This window comes from Myodes glareolus, chromosome 23, assembly GCF_982192425.1.
Source record: "Myodes glareolus chromosome 23, mMyoGla1.1, whole genome shotgun sequence".
NCBI classification, from domain to species: Eukaryota; Metazoa; Chordata; class Mammalia; order Rodentia; family Cricetidae; genus Myodes; species Myodes glareolus.
The window spans coordinates 26,805,081-26,826,827 of NC_142048.1; the positions used below are offsets into that span (position 1 = coordinate 26,805,081).

Here is a 21,747-nt window from a genome sequence, read left to right on the forward strand (position 1 = left end):
GGTTCCCAGGATAAAACTCAAACAGTCTGACTTGGCAGCAAACGCCTTTATCTGCTGAGCCATCTCGTGGCCACTCTCTGGCTTTTAGCGTGTTCTCGGTGATCTTGATGCACGCTCAAGTTGGACAATCACTACATTCTATTGCTTCTTATGGCAATCGCCTCTTTAGATAGGACTGCAAATCATAACTTTGCGTAGAAACGAGGTTAAAGTTTGTCAAAAGGCGTAATAATTACCGTTCCCACTGCATAGCTAACCCCAGGAATTGCTGGATTTCTTCCAGGATAGGCTCGCATACAGGCTGGAGACAGAAGAGGGAAGGGTCTACGGGATTTGGAAAGAGGGACTGACGGCAATTTTTCGTGGTTGACTAGATTTTTGAAACAGCAACTTCAAGGGTACTTTAACCAAGCAGCGAATCCACTTGTTTCTGAGGGGAGGTGGGGGTGGGGGTGGGGGTGGAGCGTGGGGCGGAGCGACATTCGCAGCTCCGGAATTTGTGCCTTCCAAGTGGCGCCGCTCGTCCCCCCTCCCCCCTCCGGATCTGCCCGGAGCTGGGCGCTTAAACTCAACTCTGCCAGCCAACCTCGCCACCTCCACGGTCCCCGGTACCGACCTCCTTGGATTCCTCCGGCCGGATCCGGCCAAGGGAATACCCCGGATCGCGGCAAACTGCCCGCCCCCTCGACACCCTTCCTCCGGGTCTCCGCCCCCGCTGGGGCTGCCGGGTGCCAAGGGAAGCCTGAGTGCCGCTGCTGGAAAATGATCGGTGCCCGGAGGGTGGCCTGGAGCTGCAGGTAACTGGCGCGGGACCTCGAGGGCAGCGAGCTCAGCGTCGCTGTCCCTTCCCTGCCCTCCCGCGCGCGGACCTGCTGCGCCCTTGCGCGGGCGGCGCCTTGGGGACAGCGGTGCTCCGGCGGGGCGTGGCGGGCGGGGAAAGGCGCGAACCCCCAGCCCTGGGCGACACCCCGACGCTCTGGGCTCTTCCCATAGCTACCACCCGCTGCCGGATCCCTCCAGCGGCGCGCAGCGGCTGCCCCGGTGAGCGCGGTCCGCGCGGCAGATGCCTGGTAAGATGGAGAAGTTTCTGCAGATCGCGCCGCACTCTCTGGCCATCATCCTGGGCCCGGCGGACAGCCCGGCTGAGGAGAAACCCGGGGTCGTTCAGCCTTCACCCCCGGCCCGGACCCAACCCCGGCAGCTCGCCCGACACCACATCGGCTACGAGATCTTCGCCGATTTCAAAGCGGAGAACATGCAACACTTCTGGAACAAGAAGGTCACCGCCGCGGTGGCCGAGACTTTTTTCCTGGGCTGGATCGACGAGCAGGTTCTGCTGATTCAGGGCAAGGAGGAGCATCTTGAGGCGCTGCGCGAGGGCTGGACACGCAGGGCGCTGCGACCCCCGTCTGGCTTCCAGATCCGCTGTCTAGGTGAGTGCCGCTGCCCCGTCGGGCTGTGGGGTCCCCGCCCTGCCACGGACTCCGGTGGGTGCTGAGCCGGCAATTAGATGCGACTTCTCGGGGTCTCAGGATCTTCGTGCTCATCTCGGTCGGGGAGGGGTCCGCGGCACTCGGGGAACGCGGGATCGGGGAACTTCTGGGCACTTTAGCCACCCACTTCACGGGCGGCCTGCAGAACCTCTTGGCGGCGTCGGTGGCGCGCCCTGCGGGGCGGTGCCTGGGGCTGGCCAGGTAGGCGGTGCGCGCGGGTCCGGGCTTTGAGTGTCAGCTTTTCCGCGCCTCGCGGGCCTGGGGAGTGCGAGCCAGACAGAGGGAAGGTGCGGAGAGTCGGGATTCCGGTAACACCAGGTCTGAGCGGCGGGTCCTTCAGCTGCGTCTCGGTCCCCGCGACATCCCTTCCCCGAGTGGCGACCTTGGGGGGCGAGAGGCGTCGCTCAGCTCAGGTGTGTAGGCGCCGTTTTCATCCTATCGTATTTTCATACCAGACAAAAGGTACATTTCTTCTGAAATGCTTCGTTTGTGGTGCAGCTTCCAAAGAGCATCGTGTGATTGAAGGCGGAGAAAAAAAAAAAGACAACAGAGAGGGGCCAGGGAAAAAGTTTGATCTTTTCGTTTGTTGGTGGCGAAGGTGAAAAGAAAACAGAGAGCGGAGGTAGCTGGAGAGGGTTTTCGCGGTCGCCACTCAGCGTTGCCTTGACTTGCGTTTTTATTTCACTGCTACTTAACGTGTTTTTCTTAATCCTGGCAACCTCGTGCTTAGAATACTTTTTAGTTTTGGACCTTGGGCCCAGTGGCTACGAGCAAGCACAGCACATAGCGATGTTTTATGAAACGATTTGACGAAGAAAGCATTCTTTCTAGTGCCAGGGCTTAAAAATTCTTTTATGACATTTTGGGAGGAGGTCAAAAGTTCAAACTGTAAAAGCGTGTAAAGCAGCCTTGTTGGGTCCCTGCGCCTCCCACGAAGGCTTAGCTTTTACCTGCTAATGTGTGTTCCGTGCGGATGGTAAATTTATAACATTTCTATTTTGCTGTGTGTTGTCTATTTTCCCGTAGCAGAGATTCGTTTTTGCAAAGACGCCTTTGAATTGAGTGGATAAAAAGCTGGGGAAAAGCCTGCTTCTTGCCGCCTCTCAAAGGTCTCCTTCTCTCTGCCCCCTCCCGGTCCAGCCCCTGTAATTATGGTGCCTGCCTTACTAAAGAGGCCGAGATTAAGGACTCTGAGGATTGGTCTGCCTGCAGGACTTGAACATTTGGTGGAGAATCCTCGTCCCGTGTTTGTGCACCTTCAAGACTTTTCTACAGTATTTCCATAGTTTTCTTTGATACTTGACTGCAGGCTTTTTTTTTTTTTTTTAAATTTGGGAATGTCATCTATGGACAATTCAGTGCAATGTAAAAATAATGGCTTGAACCTCATGTACCCATCACTCTACTCGTAGGAGTTTAACATCGACCTCTGTGTTCTTGTTTCATCTGAACCTCTTTCACCCCACTATTATTACAGTTTTGCTATCTCATGCATGACAACATGGTTTCACTTGTAAACATTTCAGCATGTTCATATTTTTTGTTTTATGCATGTTTACAAACAAGAACTAGTGATCTGTCCTATTAAGCAAAGAGAAGCATTTTTTTTGGCAACTTTGAAAGATTCCAAATTCATTACTGAAGTTGCTTGATTACTGTCTTAACCTGATCAAATGGGGACCTGTCACAGGCTGAGCGCCCCCTGATGGGAGTCTGCTGTGGCTTTTGCAGGACAGGGTCGTGGGAGGGAGGAAACAAGAGGCTTCCTCTTAAAAGGGAGGCGTCAGAAAAAAAGGAAGGGTGGTACCTGCTTGCGGTGGCACCTGCCTTTTGAACCATCTGGGCGGTCAAAGTGTCTGCTGACACTTCACTTTCTCCTCAGTAAGCGTGGTTACAGTGATGGATAGCTGGGAGATTCTTATGTACTGTAAAATTCTCTAATGGGACTTCAAGAGTCGGTGGGAGGGCCTCACATTTTCTTGGCGCTCCTGGAGACCGACTCACACACATTCCCAACCACAGTTACTGTTGGCAAACCAAAACACAGAAAATACAAAGAATCACATGATAAATGGGTGTCCAGAGACAGCCCAGCTGAAACTTCACTTTGAAAAAGTATGATTGACACTTAGGAACACCCTGGGATTTACCCAATTTATGCTCAAGAGTAGGAAGCAACCACTGGTTTTGATACTTTAGTAACACATTTCTTGGTTTATATTTTAATGCTAATCCATGCCTTGCAGCTGCCTTCAGCTGGTCTTGAATTTGCACTTGAGCAGCTACCAGACACTTTCACGCTCCTTTGTGATCCTCGTTAATTACTTTACGGACGCTGCAGGCCAGCCATAGGACCAGCGACACCAATGAGCATTGCAGGAACTCTTACATTCCTACCTGCTGAACTTGAACTAACCAGGGCTCTGAAATAAAGACAGCCAAATGCTGGCTCATGTTTTTGTGTTCTTATGGTAGATAATGACATCCACACAAGGGATCATTTTCTAGATGGTCCCTTAGATCCCACCAGGGACGGTGAACTTGTCATGAACTTGTTCTCTCAGGCTCTCCCAGTGAAGAATAGAAAGGAAGGCTTTGTTTCCTGGTGTCACCTGTATGTCTCCTGGGGATGTGCCCCCCACACCACCCGGAGAAGAGGCTGCAAAGACTTTACTCAGGAGCCTTTGTCTGGCTGTGTTGCACTACAGTCGAGGCTAGCCCATCCATTCACATTTTATTTCATAGCTTCCTGGAAAGAAGCGGGAAACGTCCGCATTGGAAAACGCAAGCGTTTTTCTGGTGTCTGTAATTCCAAAAGTACATGGTTCTAACCAGCTGTCAAACTTTCCGGTGAGGGTTGGACACCAAAGTGGTGATTACGGGATCAGCCAAGAAGGAGGGAATTAGGCAACTCAAAGGGCAAGCCCTTTTAATGTGGCACATTCAAATCCACCACTTAGAAATGACCTGCTAGTATCTCCTTAGAAATACCCTACAGAGGGCAAATAGAGCCAGAGGTCACTTTTTATTCCTCGGATGCCCTCCCGAGGTGATGTCTATGTAGGTGCGGGAAGCTAGTAATTATTTTTAACTGACTGAGAATTTCAAACATGCATACCAGGTTTTAAAATTGTTCTGTAAAACGTGTTCCATTAAGTCCCGTACATGTTTACTGGGGTTTTCCAGTGCCAATCCCTTGTCATCTCCTGAAGATACAAGGACTGATAAGGCAGGCAGTTTGGGGCTTGGGGTTCTGACTGAGGGAAGGAAGCATTGTAGGTGCTTTGAGGGCTTTTGTTGTGTGTGTTGGGTGGGCAAGAAGTGGTATCTATTTTGCTGGCAGGCCGGAGAGATTTCCTGGGGCCTGAGGAACCTGGCTTTGTGTGGGGTGGGTTGGGTGGGCCAGGCGAGGCAAACCTCAGAGCAGCCGACTGGGAGCAGCAGGGTTCAAGCACTGTTTGGAAGTGTGTGGAGCTCAGTGGAGAGCGTAAAACATGGGAAAGGTGATCAAGGACCACGTGTGGAGAATTGGAAGGAACCGGATGGGGGTGCTTTATGCAGAGGGGGAATGACACCATTTGATGTATATCATCATCATCATCATCATTTATTTCCAAGACAAGGTTTCTCTGTGTAGCCGTGGCTGTCTCGGAACTTGCTCTGTAGACCTGGCTGGCCTCGAACTCACAGAGATCCACCTGTCTCCGAGCTGAGATTAAAGTCATGCAGCATCACCGCAGACTTGGTATGTGTTTTAATAAGGTTTCTAGGGGCAGAGAAGGGAACAGATGGGGCTGGAGGGCACAAGAGATACAAATCCCTTGAAGCAGTCTTGGGGAGAAATGGGTCCCAAATTAGAATATATCTCTTGCTCTACCCTCTACACTTAAACCCTCCATAATCGCTGCCCTCAGGTTATGCCATCTGTCTGCTGGAGTCCAGAGACCCTTCTGCTTTTGTGTGGGTGGAGCCACACATTTGTGTCAACTCCTCCTCCGTGCTGGGCTTTTGGGTTTTCCCTGGACCCATGGGTTTCTCTAACTTCATATCCCGGGGAGGCTGGGTTGCTATCTCTGTCCTCACCAGTGACTTTTTACACTGCTCCATCTGATCCTTAGATGTTCATATAGTTGAGACCAACTATACTTTTGAGACCTAAATACACATTTTAGAGTGTAGTTAAGGCTAGCCCTTTTACATTAAAACAATTGCTTAGAATATGTAGGCATTAAGATTTTATTTCACTTGGAAATTTTTAATTGGTGATCTTGGAAAGATTTTCTCCCCTCCCTCCTTCTTTTATAAACCTGCATTTTATATAGCCCGGGCTAGCCTCAGACTTGTTATATAGCCAACCGTGGCCTTGAATTACTTGACCATTTTCTTTCCACATCTGAGGGCTGAGATTATAGGTTTACAAGACCACCCTTGGCTAAGAGTTGCTTTCTTAAAGAGGCTTCTTCAAGGAGTAAATTATCAAGACAGAGCATTTTAAAAAAATGCATACTCCAAAGACTCTTGTACGCTCAAAAGCAAAAATCAGAACAACTCACAGCTCAAGTGTTTTAGATCCACTTAAAACTGTTTAATTAATTGATGCCCAGCTTCATGGCTTGAATTCCTTACTTAAAAACTTGTTTGGTTCATCCAGCAACTGGGCTACACTTTCTAGGTGCTTTCTGAGCCAAAGAGTAGAGAACGAATCAGTCCCAGTCAGTTCTAGTCTAGTGGCCCACAGACATCCAAAAATTTAAAGAAAAGAAATACACATTTTGTTTTTGTTTTTGCTGTGTTGATGATTGAACCCGGGGCCTTGTGCGCACTTGGTAAGCATTTTGCCACTGAGTCATATTCCCAGCCCCTGAGATGTGAATAAGGTAATTAATAGTGCTGGGAACTGGCCCGAGGCAGCTGAAGTACATGTGCAGAAGGTCTGCTATGGTGCCCCATTTGGGGGGACATTTGGATGGCGAGGCAGGTGCTAGCAATTGTGCCAGGGTTATATGTTTACGTTAGCTTGAAGTCCTGGGGGAAGAGAAGAGAAGTTGGCCAAGGCTAACTCAGTGGAGGTGTGCAGGCTTTCCCGCTGCAGCGGAGGGCTATGAATATTTAAATATAGAGTGCTGGATTAGACTGATAGAAAAATCCAGAAGAGTCTCAGAAGTGGGCTTCTTTCTTGAAGACGTTTGCCTGTGATAGAGAAACCTCAGGATTAGTCTAAGCAGGGAGCGGCGATACACTTAAACCTTCATTAGTGTCCAGTCAGCCATAAAAAACATTTTTGTGAATCACCTCACTCTGGCTCCCTGGCCCTTTCAGCAAAGGTGTGGTTGTTTCTAGACAAGAAAGTATTTAGAGCGAGGTCCCGAGATCGTCGGCCGTGCCTGGAATCACGGAGAGGCTCCCCAGTGTCAGACATTCCTCTGTTTACTCTGTTTACCTATTATCACTCCCTTGTTTACTTAGGCTCTCAAGCGTGTGCTTGTCTTCGTGCGAGTTTATTTTGAATTTGGGAAAGAAGCTAGGTGGAGCGAGGGATTTGTTGGTCATTATTATGGTCATTTAAGGTAGTGGTTCTCAAACTGTGGGTCGTGGCCCCCTGAAGGGAACATACCGGATATCCCACATAATAGACGGTTACATTAAGATTTATAACAATAGCAAAGTTACAGGTATGAAGTAGCAATGAAACAGTTTATGGTTGGGGATCACCGCTAGATAGATAAATAGGAGCTGTATCAAAGGGTGGCAGCATTAGGAAGATTGAGAGCCTCCAATTTTAGGGACCATAAAATGGAAAAAAATGTCTGGGTGCTGTGGAGAGAAATACTTTTTCCTCTGTTCCTAAGACACCGGGTGTGAGAGTGGAGAAGGTGGGAGTGGAGGGAGCATGGGCTTAGGGTAGAGGCTGAAAAACAGCCAGGGTGAAGATGATCGAGAAGGAGGAGAAAAAAGCGGGCAGGGGACACCTGTCAGCAGCAGACCCGCCGCACAGGTCATGTGACATTGCGGGATGACTTCAGGTTGGGAGGGTCTTCTCTTGAGTCCAGTCCTTTCCTTTGGATTCTCACAGCCTTTCTAACCAAGTTCATCCCTTGGTATCTTCATGGAATAGTCTCCAAAGAGGCAGAGACGGGAGGACGCTAGGGCTCCATGGCTATCCTGCCTAGAAGAATTGGTGAGCCGCGGGTCCCAGTGAGAGATCTTGTCTCAAGAAATAAGGTAGATAGAAAGAAGGAGGACCAGTTGGGCAGTGGTGGCACACGCCTTTAATCCCAGCACTCAGGAGAAAGAGGCAGGCAGATCTCTGTGAGTTCGAGGTCAGCCTGGTCTACAGAGCGAGTTCCAGGACAGCCAGGGCTATGTAGAAACCCTGTCTCAAAAAACAAACAAGCAAACAAACAAAACAAAAAAAAGGAGGAATGACATCTCAGCTTGTCCTCTGGCTTCTATATACATGTGCACACACACATACATGTGCACACACACAGCATATATACACACAGACATTCTTCATCTGATTGGTTACGCTAACATTGACCCTGAAGTTGTATTGGACTGGCAGTATTGAACTGGCAGTATTGGACTGGCAGAATCCAGGCTCAGGATTCACCTTGACTCTTTCTCCAAGGAATCTTCTTGCCTTGGAGATTGTGATGGGAATCTTTCCCAATACACGTCATTCCCCCTTGGGCTGGATAATCTTCGCAAGCCTTGAAAAGCTTGCCAACTTTGGAGTTAATATGGAACTTTATGACATTTTTTTTGTTGTTGGTTGTGGAAAATGTGCAAGCAGTGTAATTTGGCTGGGTTGGCTTCCTTTCACCAGAGGCTGGTTATTAATTTATTAAAACATGCTGGTTTAAGAGAAAGTCTTTAATCGTTAACTGTGAAACGCTAATATGGAAACAAGAAAGGCGACCTTAGGAACCATGTCTGACCCCCAGATAGCATCAACTCCTCTTGCATCTTTCTCTGTCGTCTACGTTTCCTCTCCTGTGGGAAAAGGAATATTCTAGAAGATAGATTTTACACCATTTCTGTCTTCATTTTGTTCAGTGGTTGCTAACCCTCCCTCAGAGTGGAACGGGATATGACAGGGAGGAAGATGGAGTTATACTAATGTTTCCTGTGTGTCACAGGCTGCTGCAGACGCTATATGCATTGCCTCGTTTAAACTTTAAAGGGGCATTGGTAATGGAGTTCACCTTAAAAAAATATTTTTATTATTGTGTGTATGCGCTGCTTGGTGACAGAAGAAGGTACCCAATACCCTGGAGCCTGAATTAACAACAGTTTTGTGCAATATAATGTAGGTGTTCTGCAGTAGGACAATGGTCATCTACCCTGTAAAGATTTGTCGCTTGCATTGCTTTAATAAAATGTTGATTGGTCAGTAGCCAGGCAGGAAGTATAGGTGAGGCAATGAGAACAGGAGAATGTTGGGAAGAGGAAAGGCTCAGTCTGCAGTTGTCACCCAGACACAGAAGAAGCAAAATGAGAATGCCTCATTGATAAAAGGTACCAAGCCACGTGGCTAACACAGACAAAAATTATGGATTAATGTAGGATGTAAAAGTTAATAATAAACCTGAGCTACTAGACCAACCAGTTTATAATTAATGTAGATCTCTGTGTGTTTCTTTGGGACTGAATGGCTGTGGGACCAGGTGGTACAGAAACCTCTGTCAACAGTGTTCCTAGTTTATTATTATTTTTATTTTTTTGTATAAAACTGTGCAGTAAAACTTTTAGTTATAAAATTATTTCTTGAAATTAAAAAGAATTAATTTATGGCCTGGTGACACATGAACATGTAACATCTGAAGATGTAGGTTCTATGAAAGAAATAGATTGCACTCTATGATTTTCATTCTTTAATGGTTTTAAAATTTTACTTATTCATGTGTGCGTATGAATGTCTGTGCATGTGAGTGCAGGTGCCCATGAGGGCCAGAAGGGGGCGTATTGCTGCTTGGTATTAGATCTGGAGTTATGGGCACTTGTGCCCTGTCTGCCGTGGGCTCTGTGACCTGAACTTGGGTCCTCCTCAGGAGCAGCAAGTGCTCTTAACTGCTGCACCCATGATTTCTCTCTAGTCCCATGATTTCTATAGTACATACATATTGGTAATTATGCAACGTAGGTTCTTTAAAGCTATGCTGTTACTTTAAGTACAGTTTTGATTAGATCCTATAAGCTCTGATATATGCTTTCTTTCCATTGTTCTTGTCATTTTCATAGGTAGATAACTACTATTTTGATTTCCTCTTTTGCCTTATAATCACTCTAGGTGAGGTTTTCTCAACCCTCCTAGAAGCTGATGTTCCAAAAGTCCATTGTCATTGGTTGTTTTTATTCTACAGAGTCAGTGTTGATTCTGTAATATTTCGTAATTGTGGAGCAGAAACACAACTTAGGGCCGGAGAAGTATAAAACCTGAATTGCTGGTGTGGACATCTAGAAATCGCCACACAGTGGCAGTCATCCCCCATCCACGCTGGCGGGGAGTGGTTCCGACTCCCCTGTAGATGTGGACGCCTGCAGACGGTCAAATCCCTGATTCTCTGGAAGGGAGGTAGGAGAAGGACCGCCAAAAGCGGTTACCTGGCAGTCACAGGGAAAGAGTCAGCTAGTGTGAGCGGGTCAAGCAATTCAATTCCCCTGCACTTGGGAGAGCAGCGTGCTAAGAGTTAGTCTGGCCTAGGGGTTTTTATTATCATGCTCCTGCTTGATATTAAAAATCAGGTATTCAGGGACAGTTGTTGAAGTGTGGAAAGGAAGATTTTATTGAGGACCACTGGGGTGAGTATAAGGACCCCAGCAATGGTGTCTTGTGGTGGGGAGAGGGGCTGAACTTGTAAAATTCCAGGCAGGGGTGAATAAGATCTTCTATGGGGAAGTGGCACTTTGACCGTCAGACTGTTGAAACAATTTCTCTACAAGTGTCATGTTGGGAGAAGAAAAAGGCTGAACCACGGTGCCAGAGGGGAGCCAGGGGCAGCCAGAGGAGCAATAGTTCTGACATCTTCTTAGATCAGTTTGCAGGAGACTGGAGCAGAGACACTGACGTGTCAGTGACGTGTGAGACCACACATCCACTGGGATGTCTTGTTAGGCAGACGTCTTGGCCGCTTATTTAAACGTCAACCTCATTTTAGACTTTAACGATAGGCCTGCGGTGAAGAGTGTCCCTGGACATCTTTATTTGTTCCTCTTTCCAATGTGCCCATTACCCCCACCCCCCACCCCGCCGCCCCCGAGACAGGACCTCATTGTGTAGCCCTGGCTGGCCTGGACTCATCATATAGATCAAGCTGGCCTCAAACACACAAAATCTAGCTGCCTCTGGTGCTGGGATTAAAGGTCTACACCACCAGGCCCTACAACTTGATCTTTTTAGTTAGCTTAGGACGGGTGACTGAGCCTAGCTTGTTGGGGCTACCAGGACACAGAATCTGATCTGAGTAGCTCCTGTCGCAGATCCTTCTCTGTATACAGCCTGAGCTGGTGGCAGACTCGGAACTGCGAATCAGCATGGACGAGAGAGGACGGAAAATTATTTAAGGAAATAGATGGGTGGATCAGGGATCTGGCTAAACCCCTGTCACAGGGTTCTTGCTGAATACAGGTCAGGGTCATCGGACCCACTTGGGCACGGTAAAGGAAGAGAGCCCAGTTGGCTGTTAAGGATGAGGATTCTGCTAAACTAATTTAGTCGAGGTCATAATACAAGGAAATGCACAGGCTAAGAAAACTGAGCTCAGATCAGGGCTCACAGGTCAGGGAGGGGCACTGGAGGGCACACAAGTGGAGGCAGCCATTTGATAGGAGACCCTATGAGTGCTCGCTGGAAATCGGGACTGTTTTTGTTTGTCTGGCCAGTTTGTACTGTATAAACTGTTCATGTCTGAGTATCTTAGTTGCAGGGGTCACAAGCACTTGGGTAAGGAGGATGCTGGGTCTAATTTCTGACTCACACCGGTTGTAAAGCCAGAACCCCCCCCCCTCCGGGGAAATCTAGAGGCTTTCAGGTGATGTAACCCCAGCTTCTAGGTTCAGGCCTGAGATACAGCGTGGCTTGCTGTCACTCTGGTTGGGAAGTGTTTCTTCTTATACCTTTTCTCCTTTTAACTCTTCCTTCACCTCCTATGGAAGTAACTGTAGAGATTGGAAATGACTCTAAATCAAGAAGGCAATGAAGACAGGAAAGCCGTGTCTGTGATATGCAAATCTTAGACTGGAAGAGCTCCATGGAGGTGCAGTCACATGGGCAGCAATGATATTAACCTAGCTATAGATGACAGATTAATTAGATACCCTTTCTGTGGAGTCTTTAGTTGATGGATTTCTTCTCCGCCCATTTCCCACTCAGAGCCAGGCATGACGGCGCACGCTTTTAATTCTAGCACTCCGGAGGCAGGGGCTGGAGGATCTATCTCTGTGAGTTCTAGGCCAGCTTGATCTACACAGTGAGTTCTAGGACAACCATCCAGGCCTCCGTAGAGAGACCCTGTCTCAGCAAACAAACAAACAAACAAACAAACAACCTAAGTATATCCAGTTGCCATGTACGTTTCTTTGGGTGAGACATAGCTCAGGAAACATCAAGATTCTTAAATAATGTGAGTTTGTTTTCAGGAGCATGCCATTTCCCATGGTGTGGCTGAAAGGAAGTAAGACTGACTTTTCTAAGGTCCAGCTCGGTGCAGTTCTGTTGGTAGAGAAAAGGTAGAAGCAGGCTTACCAGCAAACTTAGTGCAGCATGAATAAGTCATACCTGAAACCTACGTACTCAAATCGATTGGTTGATAAAGTCCTATTTGTGTATGATGCCTTTTAAAATTTGTTTCGGGTTACAACAAAAACTGTCGCGTGTGGCGCTTTAACTTGCTCCCTTCTGTTTCAGTTTCTGAGAGTTTAACTGTAGAAGATCTCTTACAGGCCAATAGGCTGGGATTGAAGGTGTTTCTAGAGAGCAGTTGAATATGAATCGTGCTGTTCATTCGCGCTGGACCAGCTTCTCTGTGAGGACGTGAGTCTACATTAGCCAACTGAAGGTCAAGAGCATGACCTACTCAAAAAGTGCTTTTGTTTCCAAGAGCGAGATTTCACGTCCGACTGTGCCAAGAGGGAGAATGTTAGTATTCTTCTTACCAGCGCTGATGACTTCAGCAGGAGTTCTGGCGGATGTAGTTCCCTGTAACACTGGGAACATACTTAGCTTTCTAAGTAGGGCGGTCTTTGTGCTGACTTTGCCCGTATGCCAAAAGAGATTATTCAGCCATTTCAATTAAGATACTGCCCTCTCCAGTCATAAAGTTTGAAGATGATTCCCATTTATATGTCAATTATTTTATTTTTGCCAATTCTTTTCAAACGTATGTAGCCCTTGTCTCCTACTTGCCTCTATTAGAAAGTGATTTTGACTGCGTCTTCCTACCAGACTGTAACTATTTCGAAGGTGGAGACTGCAAGGTTTGGTTTGTATTTTTGAGGTTTGTTCAGTTTTCTGTGGTAATGCAGACGTTTTACCACTGCATAGATTCTCTTAAAAGTATCATTAATACAAAGCAGGTGCCGGTGGCAGCCCCAAACTGTGATTTTTGGCTTGGGGAGATGTGCAATGTGGTAAAGATGAAATAAGTCCGTTGCCATAATGCACTGGCAGTGATATTGTAAACATATTTTTTTTCAAAAACATCTTGGCAACATATGTTAAAAAGCCATCCAGATGTTCACATGGTTTGATATAGTAACTCTATCTTCAGGACCAGAAAAATATAATAATATATAATATGTATTATATAATAATATATAATATAATAATATAATATAGAATAATAATCTATACTATAAAGGCCTTTGTGGGGAGGCTACTCATTACACAGATTGTATGAGAACACTCTCAGGTCATTAGTAACATTGTTTCCTTATATTGGGTAGAATACTGCTTAGTCACTGAAAAAGGTCTTTGAAGCTCCTGTAATCCCAGGACTCTGGAGGCAGAGGCAGGGAACCTGTGAGACAGAGCTCAGCCTGGGCAACATAGTGAGTTCAAGGCCACTCTGGGCTGCATAGCAAGACACTGTCTCAAGAATATTTTGAGGCAACATGGAAAGAAACTTAGCATGTGTGATGTTCCTTGAGATGCATTTACTATTTGACAGCAGTTTCAATCAGAACTAAACGTAAATCAGGCACATAGGGATGAACTGGGAAAATAGCAATGTTCTTGTGCACTGGTTATTGACTATATTTTGGGCCATGTGCCCAGGTGTCTTTTCTTGGGTGAAATACCTGAGCTGGAGGGTAACCTTGTCCAATCGTATTATGTGTGTATGTGCATGTGTGCGCACACAAGTGCCATGCCATGGTGCACATGTGGAGGTCGGAGGACTACTTGTGAGAATCTGTTTCCTCCCTCTACAACATGAGCACCAGGAGTTGAACCCGAGTTGTCGGGTTTGTCAGCCTTTGCCAGCTGAGCTATCTTACTAGCCCTATCTTGCTGCTGCTTCTCTTCCTCCTTCTCCTTTTATCTCCTCCTTTCTTTTCTTTCTCCTTCCTTCTCATCCTCCCCTTCATTCTTCCTTCCCCCTTCTTTCTTGAGATAGGATTTCTCTTTGTAGACCAGGCTGGGCTTGAACACAGACATTTGCCTGCCTCTGCCTCCGAGGTGCTGGGACTCAAGGTGTGCGCCACCACTGCCTAGCTCATCTTGCTTCGTTTCAACAATCTACATGAAGGTACACAGTTGGAGTGAATCCAAGAGAGACTTAAATTTGGCAAAAATGCATCAAACCGTGTTATTCTAATGATTACTGTGATCAGCGTATCTTAAATCTGCCTGTATTATAATGCAGCTTTAGAAATTTAGACCTGAGGTATAGTTTGTAAGTTACATAGTGTTGAAATTATGTCTTAATTAAACATAAAATATTGGATAGTTAAGAAAAGTCGGACAGAGTAGTCTGTTTACCTCTTCGGCAAGCATGCTTTTTCGTTGTGGTTACCGAATGGTTTCTCTTAAGGAGGAAGGTGTCTTTCTTAGAGTTGAGGGGAAAGGGTGTAAAATGAGATAATGGTTACAGGACATCACGGTACTTGATATTAATGTTGAGCCAAATGACATTCGCTGTGCGTGTAAACACAAGGTCTCTTTCAATCTGCTGGGTCTCCCTGAGGGGGAGTAAAGATGTGGAGTCTTCAATAGAATAGGAAGGACCCTGAAAAGTTTCTATTTGCAGGGAGAAAGCAGAAGATATAAAATTTTCATAATTTGTATGTATATATTCTGTAAATAAAAATGATCAGAAACATAATTCTATTGTATATCCTCGGACTTATGATCAACATTTTGCTGAATTGGCTGGAAGCCTGGAGCATCATTGGTCTCCAGTACTCAACATCAGCATCTTCCTGGCTCTGGTCAAATAAACATCAGAATTCCTGAGAAAATTTGGATGAAAGTCTGCGATTTCATGAGATTCATGTCACACATGGACTCATGAGTGTGTACTGGAATGGAAACGTGAACACTGTTTTGAGAAGTTTACCAATGGTCTGGCGAGATGGCTCAGGGTTAAGGTCACTTACACACCCAGCCTGGTGACTTGAGGTTGATCCGTGTAACCCACATTGTAGAGGGAGAGAACCGGTTCCTATCAGTTGTTTTCTGACCTCTACATATTCCATAACATATGTCCCCCACACAAAACTGTGGGAAAAAAAATGAACAACAATGCTGTTTATCTTTGATTATGGAAACCTTATCATCAGGCTGTGGTATTGTTTAGTAGTAATGTACTTGCCTAGCAAGGCTCACAACCCTTGGTTGAGTGTGGTACACTGCCAAAAAACCAACCAACAACAAAAAATATTTTTAAAATGTATTAAAAATGGAGCTATTTTTCTGAAAATTCATTTTCCTTCTGTATGTGAAATCAAATGGAATTAAGACACATTACCAGAAATCTATACAATCTGTGAAGGTTTTATAATACATTATTCCTTAATAAGATTAAAATGTCCTCATTAAGATAGTATCACGAGGGGCTCCATGGATAAAGCATTTGCCCTGCAGTCATGAGGAGCCTAGACCTTCCACATAAGAAGCTGGGCTGGGACGATTCCAGGAGATAGCGACCCCATGGCAAGCTGGCTACCTAGACTAGCTGAACTGGTCAGCCTGTGTTTAGTGAGAGACCCTATCTAAATATATAGTACGGATAGTGAGAAAGCACCCAGTGTTAATCTCTGGCCTGCATACAATATATGCAAGAGCACCAAAATACATGTGAACCTCCACAGATTCAAACACACATACACATGCTTGCACACACCACACGCATGTGGTGGTGGTGGGAGTTATTTTTACAAAAACTGACATTTTTACACAAAGAAGAAATTCTAATGATAGTGCTGGATATTAGCTAAATGGATTGAGGTAGTCTGGGGTGCACGGATGGGTTTGTTTTCTTTGAGAATCAAATAATTTGGAGACAGAAAAGAAGTGTTATCAGAAATCCTGGGAGCCCAAGCAGAGACATCATATGACACCTGAGAAATCAAGGTCCTCTCTTTGAGGGGTTCTGAGCCTTATTAATAAAATAGCTTTAAGATGAAAGGTTGAGGACAAAGAATGGACCCAAACAGAAGCACAAAAACAATTGCTTAGAGTTTAAAAAGAAAACTTCAGGGCAGGCAGGCTGTGAACTCCCCAGCTGCCTGGACAGAAGGAGCAGAATGGAGGGGCACTAAAGTTACGCTGCTTGGGCTGAAGCTGCCTGGAGGTCAACCGCCTGGTGGCAGGCATCCACATGCCCACACTGGGAAGCAGAGCTTCAGAAACGGAGCAAGGAAGCCCAGAGTGTTAATTACTGAGTTTGAAAGCATATTAAAGGCTCTAGCCAGCATCCAAAGGTAAAAGATGGAAGAGAAGAAAGAGAAATAGTTATGTCATCCTGAGTCAGGCCTCAGAAAGATGGGCAGACCCAGCAGAATCTCATGGTAGCTCAACTGGTAAGGACTGCACTGGGGGTGGGAGTTTTGGGAAGGAAAAGCACATCACCTTAAGATGAACCCCCTTCACCCCTCAGGCAGTGGTCCCTAGTTAGGTCCCTGACCTGCTGTGCCGTGTTAGATTAACCTGCAAGGGAGGAGACAAGGGCATGCTCTCACCCAGAGGTAAGCTCCACTCTCACAGGCTGGCTCGGTTGCGACTGTGGAGCAGTTAGCATGGTCACAGAGCAATCCATCACTTTTGCTGTTAGCTGTGACAAATTGCAGTTGTGTTCAGATTCTGGAGACAGTGTGTCCCTAATGTCAAGACAGAAGGGCAAAGAATGCTGTTTTCCCAAGGCTCAAGCCCACTGGTAAAATGGCCACAATTCACTCATGTCGTTTAGACTTTCAAACCGTATGGCACCGTAAAACTGTTTTCTAGAATGTTCTCTTCTAAGAACACGGTACTGCCACCTTTTCTTCCAGAGGTGTTTTGTAAGAGAAAACAACAAAACAGAACAAAACAAAACAAAACCCCCCAAAACACCCTAAAGCCAGCATGCCAAGCAAGGAAGATGTTGCTTCCCTAGCTGGGGTTTAATGTGGCAATATTATTCAAGCCCGCATACCTCCTTGAGGTATTGTGGTCTTATTTACTTTTTCTTGAAGTTTCAAACATATGAGAGTCAGAAAAAATACCAAAATGGTGATACTTTAAAGAAAAATATGTGCAAATGGAGACTGCTCTCTTGTTTCTTGGCCACCCAAACTCGAACAATCACACAGAAACTATATTAGTTACAACATTGTTTGGCCAATGACTCAATAGTATTCCTAGTTAGCTCTTATGTCTTAAATTAACCCATTTCTATTAATCTGTGTATCACCACGAGGTTGTGGCCTACTGGTCAGGTTCTGTCATCTTTCTCTTTTGGCAGCTACATGGTGTCTTCCTGACTCCTCTTTCTTTCTCCCTGCGTTCAGTTTAGCTTTTCCACCTATCTCTATTCTGCCCTGCCATAGACCAAAGCAGCTTCTTTATTAACCATTGGTAATAAAACATATTCACAGCATACAGAGGGGAATCATACATTATCTCCCCTTTTATATCTAAATAAAAAGGAAGGTTTTAACTTTAACATAGTAAAATTACATATAACAAAACAGTTATCAAGCAAGAATTACAGTCACAATATTTAGTCTATTTCTATCTGGTAAAATTAAAGAAAATATTCTATCATCTATTTTATCGTTGTAAGTCTAAAATTTCATATCTAATTTATCTTTTATTATAACTAAGAAAAACTATAACCATAACTACCTGTCTTCAATTTCATCAAAGACCCTAGAAGGATATAATGTTACCTAAGTAAACAGGAAGAGTAACTTCCAAAACTCTAGAATTAACAGAGACATCTCACTGCCTGGACAGTCACCCAAAGTTTTTCTATAATATTAAGGCATCTATATTCATCCTAGAGGCCCCATAGTATCCACTAGATTTTACCATGAAGCAGAAAATTTGAAATACTGTTTTGCCTGTATTGACAGTTTGTCAGTCACTTTCTTCTGTGTCCTTCAGAATGTTTGGCAGACTCTTTCACGAAGCAGGAACCTGAAAGACTGTCTCACCTTTAGATAAGGGTAGCAGTCATTTTTCCGTGGGTCCTGCATGTCTAATTTATATAGCACACCATCAAGCAGTGCAGGTAGAACAGTTTTTTTGCCCAAATGGCTAGCCTTGTCACATAGAAGGTAAATTCCACAACAAGTTTCTTCAATTCCCATCAACCTTTCTGAAGTAATTGGTGTTGCCAGACGCAGATATGTCTCAATGTTGAGAAAAGTCTATAAGTTCTTAAAACCTTTTAAAGGCCATATTCTGTAAGTCTTTGATAATTGATTATCTATCTAACTGAAATGTATCTCTATATATCTAGAAACCCTAAGTAACATGACTATACGTTTGACTATTATAAATGATTATCTTTAATCCATAATTTTAATATACCTTACATTTTTAAATGAGCTGTATAAACCTAATAACCTTAAACAAGAGTACACACACACACACACATACACAGTGTAACAAAGTCAACATTAAGTATGTGTCAATAGGCCAAGATCCATACCAATGTAAAGTATTCATCTCTATGCCATATCCTCCCCACTTTTCTTTTTTTTTTAAGAAATTGACTGTGACCACTATCATTTATAACCAACCCTTTTAAAATAAAAATAAACATTTATAAACAATCATTTTGGGAATTTGGGCATAGTTTTCTCTAACCTGCTTCCTGCTGTTTGTTGGGCGAAGTATTTTTAGGGTTTATGGAGACCTTTTGGAAAGTCTTGTTCCATCAAACCACATTAGTCTGGAAGGAATCCACAGGTTTCTATCCTCTGCGGAAACAAAAGCAGAACCTCTTTTTCAAAGTAATATATCCTTAGACTTAAATTTTGAAGTCAAGAGACCTTTAAAATATATATGTTGGTTTCTTTTAGCAGTCCCCAGAATCAAGTGTTTCTCTGCAGTCAAGAAAGTCAAAGAAAACACAGTAATATGTATAATCCAGACTCTCTGTCTTCATGTGGCTTATTTTTTATTACTTTTTAATATTTATGTTATTATCTTTACTCCTTTAATCTATGACTGTACTCTTTTTTCCTTCTCTTAAGCCCATGGACATATCCAACATGGCGACCCATTTAGAGATCTTTTTTTTTTTTTTTTTAATCTGACTCTGTCTTATTGTGTATCTGTAATTATTTTTGACCAGGAGAGGGTTTTTTTTTTATTATAAGTAAGTATGGCTAGAATTAATGCTGCAGTTTTACTTGTTGGCTCTGCCCAGTCCATCAGGGTAGAGGTATGTTCACCACCTCTGAGAGCTATGCTCACTGCCTCAGCTCCAGGGAGGCAGCGGGTCCATGTTGCCCTTAGACAACTTGTAGCACTCTGCTCGTAAACCCTACGTGTTCTGTAGTAAGACTACAAACTCCCAAAGGAGTCAGAGCTGTTCGTGTTGTTAGGAGGAACGAGGAAGCCATTTCTTAAAAGAGCCGTGTCTCTGTTTGCAGCCAGCAGACAGAACCTATTTGGAAAAAAAAAATACAGCTATCAAGAAACTTTGCTTGGCTCCTATTTTTTATAGGTCTAGAAGCCCTCTTTTTTTTTCTTTTCAAAGCTCTTTTAAGTCTTATATGGATCATAGGAAACTATATTAATTACAACACTGTTTGTCCAATGGCTTAAGTGTATTCCAGCTAGCTCTTATGTCTTAAATTAACCCATTTTTATTAATCTGCGTATCACCACGAGGCTGTTGCCTACCAGTAAAATTCTGGCTTCTTACTCCTTCGCAGCTACATCATGTCTCCTTGCTCCTCTTTATTTCTCCCTGCATTCAGTTTAGTTTTCCTACTTAGCTCTTTTCTGTCTGGTCATAGACCAACGTAGTTTCTTTATTAACCAATGGTAATAAAACATATTCACAGCATACAGAGGGGAATCCCACATCAAATACATTTGTCAACAATAAAAATATTATTTTCCCACCAAATCTTCTTTTTTTAAAAGTACTGATGGGGTTGGAGAGCTGGATCAGTGATGGTGATCACTGGCTGCTCTTGCAAGGAACTTGGGTTCAGTTCCCAGCACCTACACAGCAGCTCACAAATGTCTGTAACTCCAGTTCCAGGGGATCTGACACCCTCTTCTGGCCTCTGTGGGCACCAGGCATGCAAGTGGTGCACATATTACATATAGACAAGACACTCTTACACCCCAACATGAGTTTTAAAATTAATTTTAAAATAAAAGTATTGAGTATGGTGCTTGGGACCAATCAGCCACCCTAGCTTTCTTCAAAGTGATCATTCCTAAATTAGGGGAGGAAAATTCTCCCAAGGCTTCCAGGCCCGTAGAAGCGACTGGAATTTTCGATTGAGCCCCCCTGCCTTGCAAAGGGCCTTTTTCTCTGTGTGTCTTTGCGCTTGTGTGTTTCCCCACTCCCAATAAACGCATTCCTTCAACTGCTGATCCTGTCTGCACGCTTGAGAGTTCTTGCTGCCACCTATTGACGTCAGCGTTGTCCTGCCTTTTCATTCGTAACTGGCAGAGAAAAAGAACCTGAGCTAGACCCACTAGGCTGTGTCATTTCAAGACAATTAGACTGTATCACTAGGGTAAATCAAACCATTAAGTATTAATGTTTAAAATAGTTCTCTCGGGGCTGGAGAGATGGCTCAGTGGTTAAGAGCATTGCCCGCTCTTCCAAAGGTCCTGAGTTCAATTCCCAGCAACCACACGGTGGCTCACAACCATCTGTAATGGGGTCTGGTGCCTTCTTCTGGCCTGCGGGCATACACACAGACAGAATATTGTATACATAATAAATAAATTAAAAAAAAATAGTTCTCTCATGTTCTGTTTTAACATGTGGCCTCATTTCAATGTTCTTAAAAGATCTCAGAAATCCAAGTGGTTATCGTTTTTCAGATTGTTTAATTTTAAAATTACCTCTCTCTCCCCCCCCCCCCCCCGTGGGTGTGGGTGTGGGTGTGGGTGTGTGGCAGGCAGGTACCTGCAGTGTATGTGTGGAGACGGCTCGGCAGGCTCTCCTTCTACTGTGTGGGTCCTAGGGGATCCAGCTTAGGGGTCGGACTTGGCAGCAGGCACTTTTATCAGCTGAGACATCTACCTGGCCCCATACTTTTTTTTTTTTTACTCTTGTAACAAAAATGGTGTTTTGTTGTGTCTGTAGGCCTGGAAACCTGCTTGCATGGTCACCTCTCTGTTTTATACAGAGGGTCCTATCATGAGGGTTCTCTGTAGTTAGAATGCAGGGTCTCCCTTCCACGCCTCAGCAAATTTGGCTTCCGAGGAGAGACTCCAGTTGTCACTAGCCCCGAATTTCCTTCTGTGACACCTGCTTCTACTTCTACCCATAAAGCTGGGTGCCCCACCAGGAGCTCCGGTTGTGGACATGGGCGCTCTCTGCCAGCTTTGCAGGCTTGGACTTGCCACTGCCGGCCCTGCTTCAGAGAAATACAAATTAAACACGTAGCCATGTCCCCTCTAACCTTGTAAAGCTTTGGGTTCTGAAAACACAAAGCAGGTCACCTTGCTTTTTGTTTACTTTGGTCTGTTTGTTTATACCAGACAGAGTGTGGTTATTAAATATTATTAGGCTATGTATCTTTTATGATTAACATTTTCCTGACTAGTTTCAAAATAGGCCGAGTG

General features: G+C 44.8%; 1 protein-coding gene across 2 annotated transcripts in view; it reads left to right on the top strand.

The window, feature by feature from the left end:
- Positions 1–699: 699 nt before the first annotated feature.
- Stox2 (storkhead box 2) overlaps positions 700–21,747 on the top strand; it is a 238,805-nt gene continuing 217,757 nt past the window's right edge. For both annotated transcript variants that reach the window (XM_048455804.3, XM_087901088.1), the window contains exons 1-2: positions 700–797; positions 994–1,433. In XM_048455804.3, coding sequence (XP_048311761.3) covers positions 1,064–1,433 — 370 coding nt within the window. In that variant the 5' untranslated portion in view covers positions 700–797; positions 994–1,063. The remainder of the gene's footprint in view (positions 798–993; positions 1,434–21,747) is intronic.